The sequence below is a fragment of the Mobula birostris genome, chromosome 20 (assembly GCF_030028105.1).
Source record: "Mobula birostris isolate sMobBir1 chromosome 20, sMobBir1.hap1, whole genome shotgun sequence".
Lineage (NCBI taxonomy): Eukaryota > Metazoa > Chordata > Chondrichthyes > Myliobatiformes > Myliobatidae > Mobula > Mobula birostris.
The window spans coordinates 54,336,479-54,356,162 of record NC_092389.1 but is presented as its reverse complement, the minus strand read 5'-3'; the positions used below and the strand labels follow the sequence as shown (position 1 = coordinate 54,356,162).

General features: G+C 42.4%; 1 protein-coding gene across 1 annotated transcript in view; it reads right to left on the bottom strand.

Annotated features, from left to right (window-relative positions):
* Positions 1–1,225: 1,225 nt before the first annotated feature.
* LOC140184969 (uncharacterized) overlaps positions 1,226–19,684 on the bottom strand; it is a 351,453-nt gene continuing 332,994 nt past the window's right edge. Inside the window, exons 4-5 of the mRNA XM_072238208.1 lie at positions 5,096–5,625; positions 1,226–5,011 (exon numbers count right to left, since the gene is read on the bottom strand). Coding sequence (XP_072094309.1) covers positions 3,989–5,011; positions 5,096–5,625 — 1,553 coding nt within the window. The 3' untranslated portion in view covers positions 1,226–3,988. The remainder of the gene's footprint in view (positions 5,012–5,095; positions 5,626–19,684) is intronic.

Sequence of the window (19,684 nt, the reverse complement as noted above, 5' to 3'; positions counted from 1 at the left end):
AGAAGTGTGAGGTGGTACACTTTGGAAGGACAAACTCCAAGGCAGAGTACAAAGTAAATGGCAGGATACTTGGTAGTGTGGAGGAGCAGAGGGATCTCGGGGTACATGTTCAGAGATCCCTGAACGTTGCCTCACAGGTGGATAGAGTAGTTAAGAGAGCTTATGGGGTGTTAGCTTTCATAAGTCGAGGGATAGAGTTTAAGAGTCGTGATGTAATGATGCAGCTCTATAAAACTCTGGTTAGGCCACACTTGGAGTATTGTGTCCAGTTCTGGTCACCTCACTATAGGAAGGATGTGGAAGCATTGGAAAGGGGTACAGAGGAGATTTACCAGGATGCTGCCTGGTTTAGAGTGTATGCATTAAGATCAGAGATTAAGGGAGCTAGGGCTTTACTCTTTGGAGAGAAGGAGGATGAGAGGAGACATGATAGAGGTGTACAAGATAATAAGAGGAATAGATAGAGTGGATAGCCAGTGCCTCTTCCCCAGGGCACCACTGCTCGATACAAGAGGACGTGGCTTTAAGGTAAGGGGTGGGAAGTTTAAGGGGGATATTAGAGGAAGGTTTTTTACTCAGAGAGTGGTTGGTGCACTGCCTGAGTCAGTGGTGGAGGCAGATACTAGTGAAGTTCTAGACAGGTATGTGGAGGAATTTAAGGTGGGGGGGTTTATGGGAGGCAGGGTTTGAGGGTCGGCACAACATTGTGGGCCAAAGGGCCTGTAATGTGCTTTAGTGTTCTATGTTCTATGTTTGGATGTCAATATACATTTCCTGTCACAGATTTTTTTTTACATTTTCTGTTCCATAATTCTATCCACAGATTCTACACCTTCCAACCCCATGCCACCTGTTTTTAATGATTTTATTTGATATTTTACCAACAGAGCCACACAACCCCACTGCTAGCTTGTTCTTTCAAGAAACATATAAGCATCTGGGAGACAAGTGGACCTGCAGATGCTAGAAATCTAGAGAACTACACACAAAGTGCTGGAGGAGCTCAGCATGTCAGGCAGCATCTATGAATGGGAATCAACATTACGGGCCAAGACCCTTCATTGGGACTTGATACTCACGTATCTGGAATATCAACAGGCATAGAAAATAGGAAGTAGTGCGAAATAAGGAAAACTTTTCACAAAATTTAGTTCAAGGCTCAAAAAAACCTGCCAAACAGAGCTCAATAGTTACCAAATACAACAAAAGCAATAAACACTTCCATCAATACCGACATTGACTTTTTTAATGAAAGTATCTTGGTCACATTTCAATCTGTAAGGTTTACAAAGATAAATAAGAACTGAAATGACTACTTTAGAAAAGACTATTTACACTCAATCCCACTGAGATTAACACGAACTTGGACAGAAGGAGGAACAGAAATAACACACATGAAAGAAAAATCACAGAACATCGTCCAGAGCCCCAAACTCTGCCCTGTGCAGACCCACCTCTGGTTTCTGACCCTGCTCCATTGAGCATCCAGCTAATGGTTTCCCATTCTGCTTTCAATCTTTAGAGGACGTGTTTTCTAACAAGCCTTTAGAAGCAGGGAAAATGACCCATAATGTGGGAATGAGCCCTGAACGAGGAAGTTAACTCCCAATGTCATTCTTCCTCAGCCCAGAGATTTGAGGGGCAAAGAACATCTCAGACAGAACTGCAGTCAGCTTGACTTCTTCAGTCTGCAGGACATTCAAGGGAAACCTCTTCACCCACAGAGCGGTGACTGTTTGGAACTCATCACCACAGGGAGAGTGAGAGATGAACAACAGGGGAGGATTTAAAAGGACTTTTGTGGAGCTGAATCACTGGCAGGGTCCAGCCGGCCTGAGTTGACTCTCTACTATACACTAGGTGTGGTATAAATTCACTAAGATTTCCAAAACTGTTTCAATACAGAATACGACCAAAACATATGTGTCAATATTGCTGTCTCAGTTTTACATCTATCACACTGATTATCAACATTAAGAAACACTTTAGACAGTCTCTCCTTTGTCAAATAGTAACAATGTACAATTTTAAATTGAATTAAACGGTGACTGGCACAAATCAAAGAAGAGTTAACCAACTTCAAAATTCTCTGTTAGCAAGGTCATGTTAAGCTCTCTTTCCCAATCTTGCTTAATCTTAAGTGAAGGGTAATTATACTGTTGTAACAGTAAATTATTAATTTTGCCAATAAAACTTTCACAAAAGGATTCATTTTTAAAATAATGTCTAACAGATCAGAATCCTGTATATATGGAAAATTACTTAAATATACTTGTAAGAAATGTCTGACCATAAGATATTGCAAAAAAAAAAAGTGAATACGAGAGAGTATTTAGTTACTAATTTCTCAAAACACATCAATCGGCCTTCTTGGAACAGATCCATGAAGGAATAGACTCCTTTATTCCTCCAAAGAAAAAAAGTAGGATCACTTAATGAAGGTTGAAGTAATTTCCATTTTCTCTACAATTTCTAAAGCTTTAGAAATTAAATTACAACCTAATAAATTGACAGTTTTTTTGGTATAATCCCTCAATATATTCATGGTATTTCTATATCAGACCAACATGTAATTGCATTTGTTACATTATTGGCCAGAAGGGCTATTTTATTAAAATGGAAAGATGTCTCTGCTTCCACTTTGATACAATGGTTCTCTCAGGTGATGTTATGTCTCAGTTTGGAGAAAATCAGAAGTAGAACTTTTGATCCTCAATCTGACTTTGAGAAAAGGTGGGGTTCTTTTGCCCGCTACTATCATCGGATTTGAGTTAATTAAGATGGTTTCCTTCTGATTCTTGTTTCAATAGATTTGAGTTGGTGGATTGATGTTTTTCTTTTATGGAAGCTTGTATGGTGTACAGCTCCGCAGTCAGGCTCCCAATGGTTTCTTTTCTCTTTTTGTTTATTTTTTTGTTAGCAAGGTTTTTTTTGCTTTAGTTAGTAGGGGTTCTTAATTTCCTTCTTTTTTCAAAAAAAAATATTCTTAACACTTTTTTATTGTTGATATATTGTTTAGCTTTGTTAATCAGTTATTTGGTAATTTAATTCCTCATTGTGCATATTGACATGTTGACTTGATTAATGTATTTTTTGTTGATCTCAATAATAAACAATAAAAAGATTTTAAAATGAAATAAATTCACTAAGTACAAAGACAGAGTTTAAAATACACTGATTTGTTTGTCTCAGATCCAGAATATTAAACTCCAGTCCCATTAAACGTGAATGTGCAGCAGAAGAAACTCCTCCCGTGCCCAGTGACCAGGGTGCAGAACTGGGTGTGGTGACCAGCAGCAATAATTGCAGAGTTCAGCACCAACAGTCACTGTGGAAATTGCATTCTGCAACGGGGATGGATAAATATCCAGCACGCAGCTTATTGAAACTTTCTCCCCAGTGTGAACCCGGTAGTGTGTCACAAGTGTAACATGCCGTAAGGTTTCACTGCTAATGTAGTGGCCTCTCTGCAATGTTTCACTGCTGAGGTAACGGTTTCTCTCCAGCAGCAATGTTTAGGTTACGACTAGAGATAACAGGGTTTTGGAATGCAGGGCTATTCAATGACAGAAATGTTGTTCTTCTGTGTGAGTCTGGAAGAGAAATTTTCGTGGTCTTTTGCTGGGGAGAGATGAGAAAATGCGAATGAAGAGAGTGGCCCCTTTTTCTTTTTCTTTGTTTACTTCACTAACCCTACAGTCAAAGTACGAATTCTAAAGCTCAGTTGTTTAATCACATATTGTGTACTGTTTGTTAATTGAGATTTCTTACGTTTGGCCGGGCTGGGGGGCTATCAGCCCCTACATTAAGCTGCTAGCCGAAGCGAGAGTTACATAAGGTTAGATGACTGAGCGAATCCCTTCCCACATTCAGAGCAGGTGAATGGCCTCTCCCCAGTGTGAACCTGGTAGTGTGTCATAAGGATAGATAACTGAATGAATCCTTCACCACATTCACAGCAGGTGAATGGCCTCTTCCCAGTGTGAAATCAATGATGCACATTTGGTTGATTTGGCTGAGAGAATTTCTTCCTGCTCTCTTCTGAGCAGGTAATCGGCCTCTGCCCGGTGTGAACTCGCTGGTGTCTCTGTAGTTGAGATAATAGAATGTATCCCTCCCCACACTCTAAGCAGGTGAACGGCCTCTCCCCACTGTGAACTGACCAGTGTGCTTGTAGGTGGGATGACTGAGTGAATCCTTTCCCACACTTTGAGCAGGTGAACGGCCTCTCCCCAGTGTGAACTCGCTGATGTACCTTCAGTAGAGATGACTTAATGAATCCCTTCCCACAGACTGAGCAGGTGAATGGCCTCTCCCCTGTGTGAACTCGCTGATGTATCTTCAGTAGAGATGACTTAATGAATCCTTTCCCACAGTCTGAGCAGGTGAATGGCCTCTCCCCAGTGTGAACTGACCAGTGTGCCATTAGAGTGGACGACTGAGTGAATCCTTTCCCACACTCGGAGCAGGTGAACGGCCTCTCCCCAGTGTGAACTGACTGGTGTCTCAGTAGCTGAGATGACAAAGTGAATCCCTTCCCACAGACTGAGCAGGTGAAGGGCCTCTCCCCGGTGTGAACTCGCTGATGTACCTTCAGTTGAGATGGTTGAGTGAATCCCTTCCCACAGACTGAGCAGGTGAATGGCTTCTCCCCAGAGTGAACTGACTGGTGTGTCAGTAGACGAGCTAAACGTGTGAATCCCTTCCCACAGTCTGAGCAGGTGAATGGCCTCTCCTCGGTGTGAACTCTCTGATGTGCCTTCAGTTGGGATGACAAAATGAATCCCTTCCCACAGTCTGAGCAGGTGAACGGCCTCTCCCCGGTGTGAACTCGCTGATGTACCTTAACTTGAGCTGACGAAATGAATCCCTTCCCACAGTCTGAGCAGGTGAATGGCCTCTCCCCAGTGTGAACTCGCTGATGTACTTTCAGCTGAGATGACAAAATGAATCCCTTCCCACAGTCTGAGCAGTTGAATGGCCTCTCCCCAGTGTGAACTCGCTGATGTACCTTCAGTAGAGATGACTTAATGAATCCTTTTCCACAGTCTGAGCAGGTGAATGGCCTCTCCCCAGTGTGAACTGACCAGTGTGCCATTAGAGTGGACGACTGAGTGAATCCTTTCCCACACTCGGAGCAGGTGAACGGCCTCTCCCCAGTGTGAACTGACTGGTGTCTCAGTAGCTGAGATGACAAAGTGAATCCCTTCCCACAGACTGAGCAGGTGAACGGCCTCTCCCCGGTGTGAACTCGCTGATGTACCTTCAGTTGAGATGACTGAGTGAATCCCTTCCCACAGACTAAGCAGGTGAACGGCCTCTCCCCAGTATGAACTCGCTGATGTACCTTCAGTTGAGATGACTGAGTGAATCCCTTCCCACAGACTGAGCAGGTGAATGGCCTCTCCCCAGTGTGAACTCGCTGATGTACCTTCAGTTGGGATGATAAAGTGAATCCCTTCCCACAGTCTGAGCAGGTGAACGGCCTCTCCCCAGTGTGAACTCGCTGATGTACCTTCAGTTTAGATGACCAAGTGAATCCCTTCCCACAGACTGAGCAGGTGAACGGCCGCTCCCCGGTGTGAAATCGCTGGTGAGCCATTAGGTCAGATGACCGAGTGAATCCTTTCCCACAAATTCAGCAGATGACCAGCCTCTGCCCAGTGTGAACTGACTGGTGTGTCCACAGGTGGGAAGACCGACTGAATCCCTTCTCACCCACAGGACAAGGTGAACGGCCTTGTCCCAGTGTGAACTTGCTCATGTATCTTCATGAGATGACCTTGAATCCCCACAGTCTGAAAAGCTGAACAGCCTCTCCCCTGTGTAGACTGACAGGCATGCCAGTCAGTCAGATGATCGAGTGAATCCCTTCCTCCACTTCTTACAGACATGCACAGAGACAGCAAAACTGGCGTGTTGTGTTCGAGATTCCCGGAGATAAATTCCTTGTCATTTTTAACCTGAAAAAAGATATATAAAATCCATCAATAAGTGAAGAACAACATTTCAGATGAGATCACTTCAGTTGTCAAGGTGTGATCTGGCATCTCACTGTTACAGTGAAGTTTAACCCAAGTTGGAGAGAGAAATCATCTTCTAACTGGGCACAATGCTGGTATCTGGAATGACCATCAAATTCTCTGATGCTCTTCCTGTCTCTCAAAAAAAATAAGGCATTTCTGCCATCTCCAATCTGTGGAGTATAAGAAATGCAAGAGAACAAATAAGAAATAAATCAGGATGGCTAAAAGAAGGCATGAGTTTGCCCTCGCAGAAAAGATGAAGAATAATCCTCAGAGATTCTGGAGTTATATTAAGAGCAAAAGGATTCCAAGGTACAAAGTTGGTCCTCTGGAAGACCAGAATGGCAATCCAGATGTGGAACCAGAGCAGATGGGAAGATCTTAAATATTGTTTTCATCTCTATTTACTCAGGAGATGGACACAAGGTCTATGGGAGTGTGGAAAAGCAGCATTAACATCGTGGACTCTGTACAGATTAAAGAAGAGGAGATGTTTGCTATCCTGAGGCAGATTAGGGTGGATAAATCTCCAGGGCATGACAAGGTGCTCCCTCGGACCCAACGGGAGGCAAGTGCAGAATTTGTCGGGGCCCTAGCAGAGATAATTAAATCACACTTAGTGACGGGGGAGTTATCAGAGGATTGTAGGATAGGCAAGTTTATTTTGCTGTTCAACATAGAACTTAGAAATCTACAGCATACTCCAGGCCATTCAGCTGACAATGTTGTGCCAACTTACTCTAGAAACGGCCTGGAATTTCCCTAGCACATCGCCCTCTATTTCTCTGAGCTCCAGGTACCTATCTGAGAGGCTGTTAAAAGACCCTATTGTATCTGCCTCCACCACCGCCGCTGGCAGTGCATTCCACGCACCCACCACTCTCTGTGTAAAAAACTTATCCCTGACATCCCCTCGGTATCTATTTCCAAGCACCTTAAATCTACGCCCCTCGTGTTAGCCATTTCAGCCCTGGGAAAAGTGTCTGGCTATCCACACAATTAATGCCCCTCATCATCTTATACACCTAAAGAAAGCTCTAAGCATAAACAAGGAAACTATACATTGCTTTGAGGATTTGTTGGAAGGATACACAATTATGAGAGTATAGATAGGGTAAATGCAAGCAGGCTTTTTCCACTGATGTTGGGCAGGATGACAACCAGAGGTCATGGGTAAGTGGCTTCCCCAGTTATTGAAAATTTAACGGGACTGCGTGGAAAACCTCTTCACTGAATTGATTATGAGAGTGTGGAATGAGATTCCAGCACAAATGGTGCATGTGAGCTCGATGTCACCATTTAAGGGAAGTTTGGATTGGTACCTGGATGGTTGGGGTATGGAGGGCTGTGGTCCCGGTCGTTGCATTGGACAGCTTAATTGTTTTCAGCACTGTCTAGACGGGACAAACGGCCTGTTCCTGGACTGAACTTCTCCATGCTTCTTTGACAGAGAAGCTGGCCAAACTTGACTGGAAGGGGAAGCTGGCAGGAATGTCGGTGGAGCAACAAAGGCTGGAGTTTCTGGGAGCAGTTCGGGAGCTGCATGGTAGATACACACCAGTGAAGCACTCCAAAGGCAGCAGGACACAACCATGGCTGAAATAAGGAGCCAAAGCCCCAGCAAGTTAATGGATACTTCTCCTGGTATTAGAGAATGGCGATTTAATTCTAATTTGCTTCAAGACCCGGATTTTGTTAAGTTTATGAAAGAGCAGATTGATGTCTTCTTTTCCACTAATATTACAGAAGAAATCTCCAACGGGACAAGATGGGAGACTTTTAAACCATCTATCCGTGCACAGGTTATTTCTGATTCTGTTGGTTTGTAAAAACGTATTAAGAATGAAACCCTTTTGTTGGTTGATAAAATTTAAGAAATTGATAAGGAATATTCTATTGCTCCTAGTAAGGAGCTTTATAAACAGAGTCAAACTTCAAATGGAACACAGCTTATTGTTAACATCCCTGATTGAAAATCAATTAATGAAAACTAGAAATGAGTTTTATATACACAGTGACAAATCGGGTAAATTATTAGATCATCAATTGAAAACTGCTTCGGTTAAAGATCAAATCATTAAGATTCACAAACATGATGACACCGTGACAGTTAATCATGATGAGATAAACAAATCTTTTCAGCAATTTTATACCTCCTTATACCATTCCGAATTTCCTCACCATCCCAACACTATGCAGGACTTTTTAAGGAAATTGAATTTTCCGAAATTATCACCCAAAGAATGTTTAACATTAGAAACTCATATTACGGATGAAAAAATAACAGCTGTTATTTCCTCAATGAATTCCGGCAAAGCACCTGGTCCAGATGGTTTTACAGTGGAATTTTTAAAGTTATTTTCATCTATTCTTTCTCCTCTGTTGTCTAGAGTTTTTAAAGAAGCAATCAGATTAGGTAAATTACCGCAATCATCTTATGGAGCTTCTGTTTCTTTAATTCTTAAAAAGAATAAAGATTCTACTGATTGTGCATCATACAGACCGAAATCTCTCCTGAATGTAGATTCTAAGATTTTTTCTGAAGTATTAGCAACTAGGTTAGAGAAGGTATTACCTCAAATTATTTCTGTGGACCTAACTGGATTTATTAAAAACCATTATTCATCTTTTAATATTAGGAGGTTAATGCATATTATTTATACTCCTTCACTTAGTACTCCAGAATGTGTTATTTCATTAGATGCTGAGAAAGCTTTTGACAGAGTTGAATGGCCATATCTATTTATTGTGCTTGAGAAATTTCATTTTAGTCCAATATTTATATCTTGGATTAAATTGATATATCATACCCCTGTAGCTTCCGTTTGTACTAACATTCAAAGATCTCCCTTTTTTTGCTTATCTCGGAGTACTAGGCAGGGATGTACTCTTGGTCCATTATTATTTGATATTGCCCTTGAACCTTAAGCAATTGCTATCTGAGTCTCACCAAACATTTTTGGTATTACACGTGGGAATCAAATACACAAGTTATTATATGCAAACGATTTGTTATTATACATTTAATCCTGAGAATTCCGTTCCTACTATTTTATCTTTGTTGGCTCAGTTTAGTAATTTTTCTGGTTATAAACTGAACCTTAATAAGAGTGAACTATTTCCCCTAAATATGCAGGTTCCAATTCATGGATGTTTGTCATTTAAATTGGATACTGATTTTTTTTACATATTTAGAGGTTAAAATTACAAAAAGGCATAAGGATTTACTTAAGGCTAATTTCTTACCTTTAATTGATCAGAATAAACTTTTGTTTACTAAATGGCCACCAATGTCTCTGTCATTGATCGGTCGGATCAATGCTATTAAGATGGTTATTTTACCTAAATTTTTATATTTATTTCAGGCGGTGCCAATTTTTATTCCGAAATCCTTTTTGATAATGTTAATTCCAAAATTGCTTCATATATATGGCAGAATAAAAATCCTAGGTTAGGTAAAAGATACTTACAGAAATCTAAAAAGGAACAGGGTTTGTCATTGCCGAATTTTAGATTTTACTATTGGGCAATTAATATTCGATATTTAAAATTTGGTTATGGGACTTGGATGTAACTGCAAGTCCACATTGGGTAAATCTTGACTGTTCGTTTCCACGGATGCTGCCCGACCTGCTGAGTTCCTCCAGCGTGTTGTGAGTGTTGCTTTGACCCCAGCATCTGCAGAGTATTTTCTGTCAAAAATCTTGAATGTAATTCTTTACAAGGGTTTCCATTGGGTTCTATTTTAGGCACTTTGCTTCCCTTTACTCTTTCTAAATTGTATAAACAAATGGATAACCTAATAGTGAAATATACTTTATGAATATGGTTTCAATTTTGAAAATCTTTTGGGTTGAATCAATTTATTCTTGCAAGTCATAGTATATCTATTTTTTTCTTTCAACCCTCCATTATGGACCAAGCATATCTGGCTTGGAAAACTAAAGGTATAGTACAATATTGTGATCTATTTTTGGATAATTGTTTCATGTCCTTTGAACAATTATCTAACAAATACAGCTTGCCTAGATCCCATTTTTTAAAGAAATTTACAGATTAGAAACTTCTTAAATACTGTTTCTCCTACCTTCCTGAATTTATATTCAATGGATATTTTGGAAAAAAAATTAGATTTAAATCCTTTTCAGAAAGGTGTAATTGCAACTATTTGCAATATAATTATGAAAATACATCCAGACGTATCTAATAAAGTTAAGACTGATTGGGAAAGGGAACTTAAGATTACTTTACTGATTGAAAAATGGGAAAAAAATTCTTCAATTAGTTAATTCATCCTCTATATGTGCTGAACATGCATTGATACAGTTTAAAGTAGTGCATAGGGCTCATATGTCTAAGGATAAATTAGCTCATTATGACTCTCATATAAATCCTGTGTGTGATAGATGTCACTCTGAGATAGCTTCTTTAACTCATATGTTTTGGTCATGTCCTCTTTTAAAAAAATACTGGAAAGATATCTTTGATATTATCTCAACTGTTTTGAGTATTGATTTACAACACCACCCTATCACTGCAATTTTTGGTTTACCAATGATAGAACCAAATCTTTTAACCTCTTCAGCTCAGCGGATGGTTGTATTTCTTACATTAATGGCTAGAAGATCCATTTTACTGAATTGGAAAGAGATCAATCCTCCCACCACATTTCATTGGTTCTCTCAAACTATGTTGTGTTTAAACTTAGAAAAAATTAGGAGTGTTATTTATGATCCCTCTATTAAATTCAAAAAGACTTGGAGGCCATTTATTCAACACTTCCATATGATGTAATCTGACCTTTTCCAATCCTATTCTCTCTCTTTTTAATGCATGTTGAGAGGAGCGGAGTCAACGACATTAGTGGTTCTTTTTTTTAATGTTTCACAACAGCCCAGGTCTTTTTTTTTTAGTTTAGTTGGTTAACACTGTTTAGGTTAGTTTTTTTTTTGGGAGAGGATATATTTTTCTTTCCTTTTTCACAATATATTTAAAATAAAATTTGTATATTATATTATATTTGTATCCTGTATAATTGGGAGGTTTAATACCCGTGTGTCAACTGGGTGTATATTTAAATATGTTTAGCACAACAATGTGATCCCAATAACTTTGTATCAATACTATGTTATGTTTATTATTATGAAACCAATGAAAAGATTGAAAAAGAAAGAAACAGAAGCCAAAGCCAACATAAATGCCAAAGAGAGGGCAAATAATAGAGCAAAAAATACTGGGAAGCTTTTAAAATCCAACAGAAAGTCAGATGAGCTCAGGGCATGGAATTATGAAATTGTAGTCATTAATGAGTCTTGGTTGCACCCAACAGCCTGAGGCATTTGGAGGAACAACATATTCAGGGCCTTCATATCGCTCGAAAACCAAGGTTCCCTGCACCAGTTACCATTCAACTTTTATTTTTGGAAGGCACAGACAAACTCTACACACACAAAATGTCACTTCCGAAGGCCTCCCACTTACCAAGTACTCCTTTGCCAGAAAACAGCCTGTCCCAATCCACACTTGTCAGATCCTTTCTGACACCATCAAAATTGACCTTTCTCCAATTTAGAATCTCAAACCGTGGTCCAGGCCGCTCTTTTTCTATATTTACTTAGAATCTCATGGCATTATGATCACTAGCTACAAAGTGTTCCCATACACTAATTTCCGTCACTAGCCCTGGACCATTTCCTAATAGCTTATTGCACACTTCTATGTCAGAAATTCTACATACTGATTAAGGGCACATTTGACAAACTCTACCCCATCTAGTCCTTTTACAGTATGGGAGTCCTCGTCAATATATGGAAATTTAAAATCACTTACCATCTCAACTTTTGTTTCTTGTCATAGTCTGCGATCTCTCTACAAATTTGTTCCTCTAAATCCCTCAGACTGCTGGGTGCAACCAACTCCCAGTAATGGCTACAATATCATAATTACCTGATCCGTACATACGTGGTGTGCGGTGAAAAAGGCACAACAGTGCCTCTTTCACCTCAGATGGTTGAAGAGGTTTGGTATGGTTCCCCAAATCCCAAGAACTTTCTACAGGGGCACACTTGAGAGCATGCTGAGGGTCTGCATCACTGCCTGGTACGGGAACTGTACTTCCCTCAGTCGCAGGACTCTGCAGAGAGTGGTGCGGACAGCCCAGCCCATCTGTAGATGTGAACCTCCCACTGTCCAGGATATTTACATTATTGTGTAAAAAGGACCCGTAGGATCATTGGGGAGCGGAGTCACCCCAACCACAGGATGTGTCAGCTGCTACCATCCGGGAGACGGGACCGCAACATAACAGCCGGGACCATCGGCTCCCATTCCCCCAGCAGCCGGAAGCTCCCCGGGGCCCGGGTACGGATCGTGGGGCTGAGAGAGAGGGACTGTCCCGGGACTGCGGGCCACGGTGCCCGGACTCAGTCGGTGCCGAAACCCCCCGCCCGGCCGGCGATCCGCTCTCACCTGGTGCCGGTCGTCCCCAGGCCGTTTGTGCACTGCGCGCATGCGTGATATCTGGTTACGTCACAATCCTGACGCCTGCGCCTGCGCATTTAATCGGTGCTGCAGTGAAGGGAGTTCTTTCTGAGGCGCCGCTTTCGGGGTAATCACGGTGCCTTTAGGTTTCTGCAAGCACCGGTTCCGTGTCCGTGTCTCACTGTGTTTTGTGTGTAGAAAACTCAGCAGCTGTTTTAACGCAGAAAGCAGCTTCTGTAAATAATATACTCGATATCAACAGGCATTTCGTCTGTCAAGAGCCGAAGTACAATCCTCTTAGAAATGCAGATATAAAACACAAGAGATTCTGCAGTTGGTGGAAATGTAGACACACACACATACACACACACACACATATTCTTTGTTGAGTATTTTGTTGGCAATCTCAATGCTAATGCAAACAGCTTTTCTAATTGTTTTGCAAATTTTCCTTGTATTGTGATGTGGCTCTGCTGAAAAGAACTGTGAAATACTTGAACAGCCTTCCCTGCGGTTAGCCTCCCTAATATGTTGTGGTCCCTAAAAGAAATAAAAGCATAAGGTGTATCCTTATTGTATTTTCTTATGTAATACTTTGTTTCGTGATTTTGTCTAATCCGTAAACCAGTCTGTAATATGGAAACTGGGTATATGCAGAAAATGTGACATGAAAATACAGTATGTACTTATATATTTTCATGGAGTCGTTTTTTAATTCTATCACAACATTAAGCACGTCTACAGGGAGTTTGGCCTCATCACGCAGGACATCAATAGAGTAGCTCCTTAGCAGCTAGCCAGCTAGTTTAAATAACGTTAGCTATGCTAATGATCGAATGACACCTGTTAAACTCACCTCAACATGTCTTTTACAGTCATTTAACTCACCATGGGCAATAGAAAAGTCACTGTTGCAGACAGTGCAATGAGCAACACTGTCATTATTTTCGACCTCTATTACGCAGGGGTACACTTTAGTGTAGTCTGGGGTGAAGTGGGCTTTATATTTTCTTTTTTTTTTGAAAAACTTTGCCACGGCGGTGCAGGACACGAAACTGAACTGATGGAGAGACAGAGGTCGACTGTAAAGCCCGCCCACACAGAAAACTGATAGGTCTACTTAGCACAAAGAGAGACCAATCAGGATGCTCGCTCCCGTTCGCGCTCTCGTTCCCGCTCCCGCTCCCGCTCTCGATCTCCCTCTCATTTCCGGGATATTGTACATAATTTGCGGGCGTCAGGGAGCTGCTATTAATATGCTGGAGACTCCCGGAACTTCGGGGAGAGGTGGGATGTCTGGGAGCCCCACAACCCTGACTGATGCGGGCAACTCGTTGGTTTCTAACTCTGCTCCATCGAAGATTCACTCGCTAGTCTGCTGTCAGACTTTAGAGGCGCATTGCAATAACCCAGCTGTCTGAGGCACAGTCCTTCGAAACATACAAACTTTGCAGAAACATAGAAAATAGGTGCAGGAGTAGGCCATTCGGCCCTTCGAGCCTGCACCGCCATTCAGTATGATCATGGCTGATCATCCAGGCAAACAACTTACGTCACCTCCAACGGGATCCACCACTAAGCACATCTTCCCATTTCCCCCCTCTCTGCTTTCCGCAGGGATCGTTCCCTACGTGACTCCCTTATCCATTCATCCCCCCCATCCCTCCCCACCGATCTCCCTCCTGGCACTTATCCGTGTAAGCGGAACAAGTGCTGCACATGCCCTTACACTTCCTCCCTCACCACCATTCAGGGCCTCAGACAGTCCTTCCAGGTGAGGCGACACTTCACCTGTGAGTCGGCTGGAGTGATATACTGTGTCCGGTCTCCCGATGTGGCCTTCTATACATTGGCGAGACCCGACACAGACTGGGAGATCGTTTTGCTGAACACCGACGCTCTGTCCGCCAGAGAAAGCAGGATCTCCCAGTGGCCACACATTTTAATTCCACGTCCCATTCCCATTCTGACATGTCTATCCACGGCCTCCTCTACTGTAAAGATGCAGCCATACTCAGGTTGGAAGAACAACATCTTATATGCCGTCCGGGTAGCCTCCAACCTGATGGCATGAACATCGACTTCTCAAACTTCCGCTAATGCCCCACCTCCCCTTCGTACCCCATCCGTTATTTATTTATATACGCACATTCTTTATCTCTCTCTCCTTTTTCTCCCTCTGTACCTCTCACTACACTCCTTGCTCATCCTCTGGGCTCCTCCCCCCCGCTTTTCTTTTCCCCTTGGCCTCCTGTCCTATGATCCTCTCATAAGCCTTTTGCCAATCACCTGTCCAGCTCTTGGCTCCATCCCTCCCCCTCCTGTCTTCCCCTATCATTTTGGATCTCCTCCTCCCCCTCCCACTTTCAAATGTCTTACTAGCTCTTCTTTCAGTTAGTCCTGACGAAAGGTCTCGGCCCGAAACGTCGACTATACCACTTCCTAGAGATGCTGCCTAGCCTGCTGCGCTCACCGGCAACTTTGATGTGTATTGCTGACATGAATAGTTATGACAAGGGGGTGGGGGTGTCTAAATTTTCTTGATTTTGACAAACTTAATAATACTTTTTAAATTATTTGGATTAAACAATTTTTACGTAACCCTGCTTCTGTATGGAATTGTATTCCTTCTTTTGTCTTTTCCCAGGTTGGTGGATTGATTTTTTTTTCTTTTATGTAATTACAAAATAGACAAAGTTCCTCTCCGTTTATCTCAGTTTCATGAACAGATGCTTTTATCCTGCTCTTCGATTTACAAACACAATTTTTCTCCTTATAGTTATTTTAACTGGAATAAGCACAACATAATTTCTAAGAATAAATCTTTGTTTTATAAAGGTTGGTTTGATAATAATATTTTGTTAGTTAAATGGTTATTTAATTCAAGCGGTACTTTATTGAGTTAGACTAAGTTTTTATCCACCTTTGAAATTCCTGTGACTCCAAAAGAATTTGCTGTTGTTATGGATGCAGTTTGTTTAGAAATACATCATATTCGGTAGTTGAGTTACCGAGCTTGGATCCATCCAGTACAGCTGCAGGAAAGATTTGTTTTCTTCTGTCATTTATTTAAAATAGAGGTATTGGAAGATTTTTTTCAAAAAGACATTACTTCTATTCCTACGGCTGTTAGTTTTTGGAATAGTCGCTTGGGGAATCTGAGGCAGAGGAGTATTTGGGGCTCAATTAATGTTTTTATTGAGGAATAAAATTAAAGAAATGTCATTTAAAATTATACATAGATATTATCCAACCAATGTTTATTTGACAAGGTTTAATTCTGATATTGAAACTAGCTGTACTTTTTGTGGTTTATATCCAGGGGATTTATTTCATCTGTTTTGGGATTGTATGTTAAAATATTTTGGGTTGATATTTGTCAATTTATAGATCAATACTGTATATTAATGTAGATCTTACTTTTTTGTTTTGAAAATGTTTTATTTGGGTTGACTAATAATACCAAATCTCAGAGGGATCATTTCTTTATCATAAATCTTTTGTTAATTTACAGGAAATTTTATATCCATAAATGCAAATACGGCAATAAGAAACCTTCATTTATATGTTTACATCAGACTGCAAACTATACATTAATACTCTGAAAACTTCCCATAACCAGAAAGCTGGAAAGACTGTACGAATTTGTCAACGTTTCAGGTTATTTCTGTAAATGTTTTTGTTTTGTGACTCCCTTTAGGCAAAGGTCCACCTGTCCAACAGTATTGAGAGTGGATTTTGTTTTTATTTGTATATTTAAAGTTAATAGTTATATATTTGTTGCTGCTTATGTGTGATTCCCTGGCTTCGTTAGCAGATGTTCAGTGTTTCTGTTTCTGTTTAAACTATTGCGCATGCCTGAGCCCCGCAGCCAATCCCGAATATCGCGCATGCGCTCAGTAGACGAGAGGTTTTGGGATCGGACGTCGGGAGGAGCGGGGTCGCGGGTGGGTACTTAAACACCGGGGTCTGAACCGCGATTGAAGGAAAATTGCTGTGAGCTCCGTCCACACTGGCCCTGCACACCAGCGCAGTCCCAGTCCTTTCCCTCTCTCAGCCCCACGATTTACCCAAGCCACGGGGAGCTTCCGGCTGATGAGAGCTGACGGCGCCGGGGGCTTCTGTATAAGGAGGCGGCCAGGGGTTGTCCCCGTAGAGTTTGTCCCAAACACTGCCGACCTCCAGCTATGTAAATCCGAGGATCAGTAACTCGGAACAAAAATATCGTGTCCAGTTACTCTCGGATGAAGAGTCTACCTTCCAGTCAGTGAAAATGTTAACGAGTGCTATATGGCAAAAAGAAATCCGCCCGTCAGCTTTAGTTCTCTCTGGGTAAATAGCGATATGAAACACCTCTGTCTTCGATGACAAGTGACTTGTAGCTTTCACATCATACCTGACCATGTTAAGATTGTAAACCTGGTGCCCCTGGAGGTAAATAGTTTGGGAGTTATATTTGCACATATGTATACTCATCACACTGCTAACTTTTGAATATTCCTGTTTAAGTTACCACATTAAATAGATACTAAGAATGATAGTGGTTTTTAACATCTATCCAGGTTTGGTCTATTGCTGCTGGTTCATTTTAAACCGTCATGGGTACATGACAGAGTTCACACTGGGGAGAAACCATTCAGCTACTCTGAATATGGGAAGGGATTCTCTAAGTCGTCTCAACTGAAGTTGCATCAGCAAGTTCACACTGTGGGGAAGCCATTCTCATGCTCTGAATGTGGGAAGCGGTTCACTGATTCATACTCCCTTGTGAAGCACTGCCAAATTCATACTGGGGAGAGGCTGTTCACTTGCTCTGAATGTGGAAAGGGATTTGCTGGGTCATCTTGACTGATTGAACGTCAACGAGTTCACACTGGGGAGAAACTGTTCAGCTGCTTTGAATGTGAGAAAGGATTCACTGACTCATCCTACCCTGTGAGACCGGGTAGTGGAAAGCTCCTCTTGCGGGATGTGGGAAGGCAGGGGACGCTCCTGTGTCCCTGATAACTACACCTGTGAGAAGGGCATCCAGCTTCACCTCCGAACAATCAATATTATGGAGTTCGAGCTGGCTGAACTCCAGATCATTCGGGAGGCTGGAGGGTGATAGATAGAACAAAATAGAGAGGTAGTTGCACCCAAGGTGCACGGCACAGGGAACTGGGTGACAGGAAGGGGAAAGAGGTGGGGAGGGACAGAGAGTGCAGTGTAACCCTGTGTCCGTTCCCCTGAACAACACATATATCACTTTAGATACTATTGGGGACGGTGGGAGGACCAAGTGAAGGAAACACACAGCAGCAGGGACTCTGGCACTTAGTCTGGCTCTGAGACTGAGAAGGGAAGGGTGGAGAAGAGGCGAGCTGTGGTCGTAGGTGATTCATTGGTTACGGGAACTTACTGGATGCAGAGAATGAGATTCCAGGGCGGTATGTTGTCTCCTGTGTGCTCCGGTCTGGAACATCTCGGGTCGAGTGCACAGCGTTGCTCAGGAGGGTGAACATTGAAGGTCGTGGTCCATGTGGGTACCAATGATATGGGCTGGTAGAGGAACGAGGTTCTGCAACGGGAGTTCGGGGAGTGAGGTGCTGAGTTATAGGGCAGCTCATCCAGGGCTGTGCCCAAATAATAGCTACCATTAAAAGAAAATTAAAGAGACTGAAACATGGAAAAAAGAGAAAGAGGTACATGTTGGGAGAATTTGAAAAAGATAGCATGCTTAAGCATCAATTCCAGACAGCTGTAGAAGAACACCGCAACGAAAAAGTAACAACACAAATTTGGGACAGATGAACAGTGGCATGCAAAAGTTTGGGCACCCCTGGTCAAAATTCCTGTTACTGTGAATAGTTAAGTGAGTCGAAGATGAACTGATCTCCAAAAGTCATAAAGTTAAAGATGAAACTTTCTTTTCGACATTTTAAACAAGATTCGTGCAATATTTTTGTTTTGTACAATTTTAGAGTGGAAAAAATGACAGGAGCACCATGCTAAAGTTTGGACACCCCAAGAGATTTGAGCTCTCAGATAACTTTTACCGAGGTCTCAGACCTTACTTAGCTTGTTAGGGCTATGGCTTGTTCACAATCATGGTTAGGAAAGGCCAGGTGATGCAAATTTCAAAGCTTTATAAATACACTGAGTCCTCAAACCTTGCCCCAGTAATCAGCAGCCATGGGCTCCTCTAAGCAGCTGCCTAGCATTCTGAAGATTAAAATAAATGTTGCCCACAAAGCAGGAGAAGGCTATAAGAAGATAGCAAAGCGTTTTCAGGTAGCCGTTTCCTCAGTTCGTAATGTAATTAAGAAATGGCAGTTAACAGAAACAGTGGAGGTCAAGCTGAGGTCTGGAAGACCAAGAAAACTTTCTGAGAGAACTGCTCGTAGTATTGCAAGAGCACCACTACACACACTAACCAGAAGCCATGGATGACCGCGGAGGTGCGTGCGCTGCTGAGGACCCGTGACTCCGCCTTCAGAGCAGGCGACAAGGCAGCCCTAACAACAGCGAGGGCCAGACTCTCCCTGACCATCAGAGAGGCAAAGCGTGCACATGTTCAGTGAATCCACAGCCACTTCCAGGACAGTGGCGACACGCGGCGCATGTGGAAGGGCATTCAGGACATCACCAACTACAGGACAACATCACCTGACTGTGCGGGTGATGCCTCCCTCCCAGATACGCTGAACAACTTGCACGCTTAGTTTGAGGTGGAAAATGATGTGGCGGCGAGGAAAACCACCCCTCCTCCAAATGTCCAGGTGTTGTGTCTTACCGTGGCCATTGCGAGGAGAACTCTGTGCAGGGTCAACCCTCGGAAGGCTGCTGGACAGACAATATTCCAGCAAGAACGACGAGACAGCATACAGAGAGGAGTTGCAGCGGCTAACAGACTGGTGCAGAGCCAACAACCTGTCTCTGAATGTGAACAAAACAAAAGAGATGGTTGTTGACTTCAAGAGGACACGGAACGACCACTCTCCGACAAACGTCGACGACTCCTCCGTGGAGATCCTTAAGAGCACCAAATTTCTTGGTGTTCACCTAGCGGAGAATCTCACCTGCTCCCTCAACACCAGCTTCATAGCAAAGAAAGCCTAGCAGCATCTCTACTTTCTGCGAAGGCTGAGAAAAGTCCATCTCCCACCCCCCATCCTCACCACATTCTACAGAGGTTG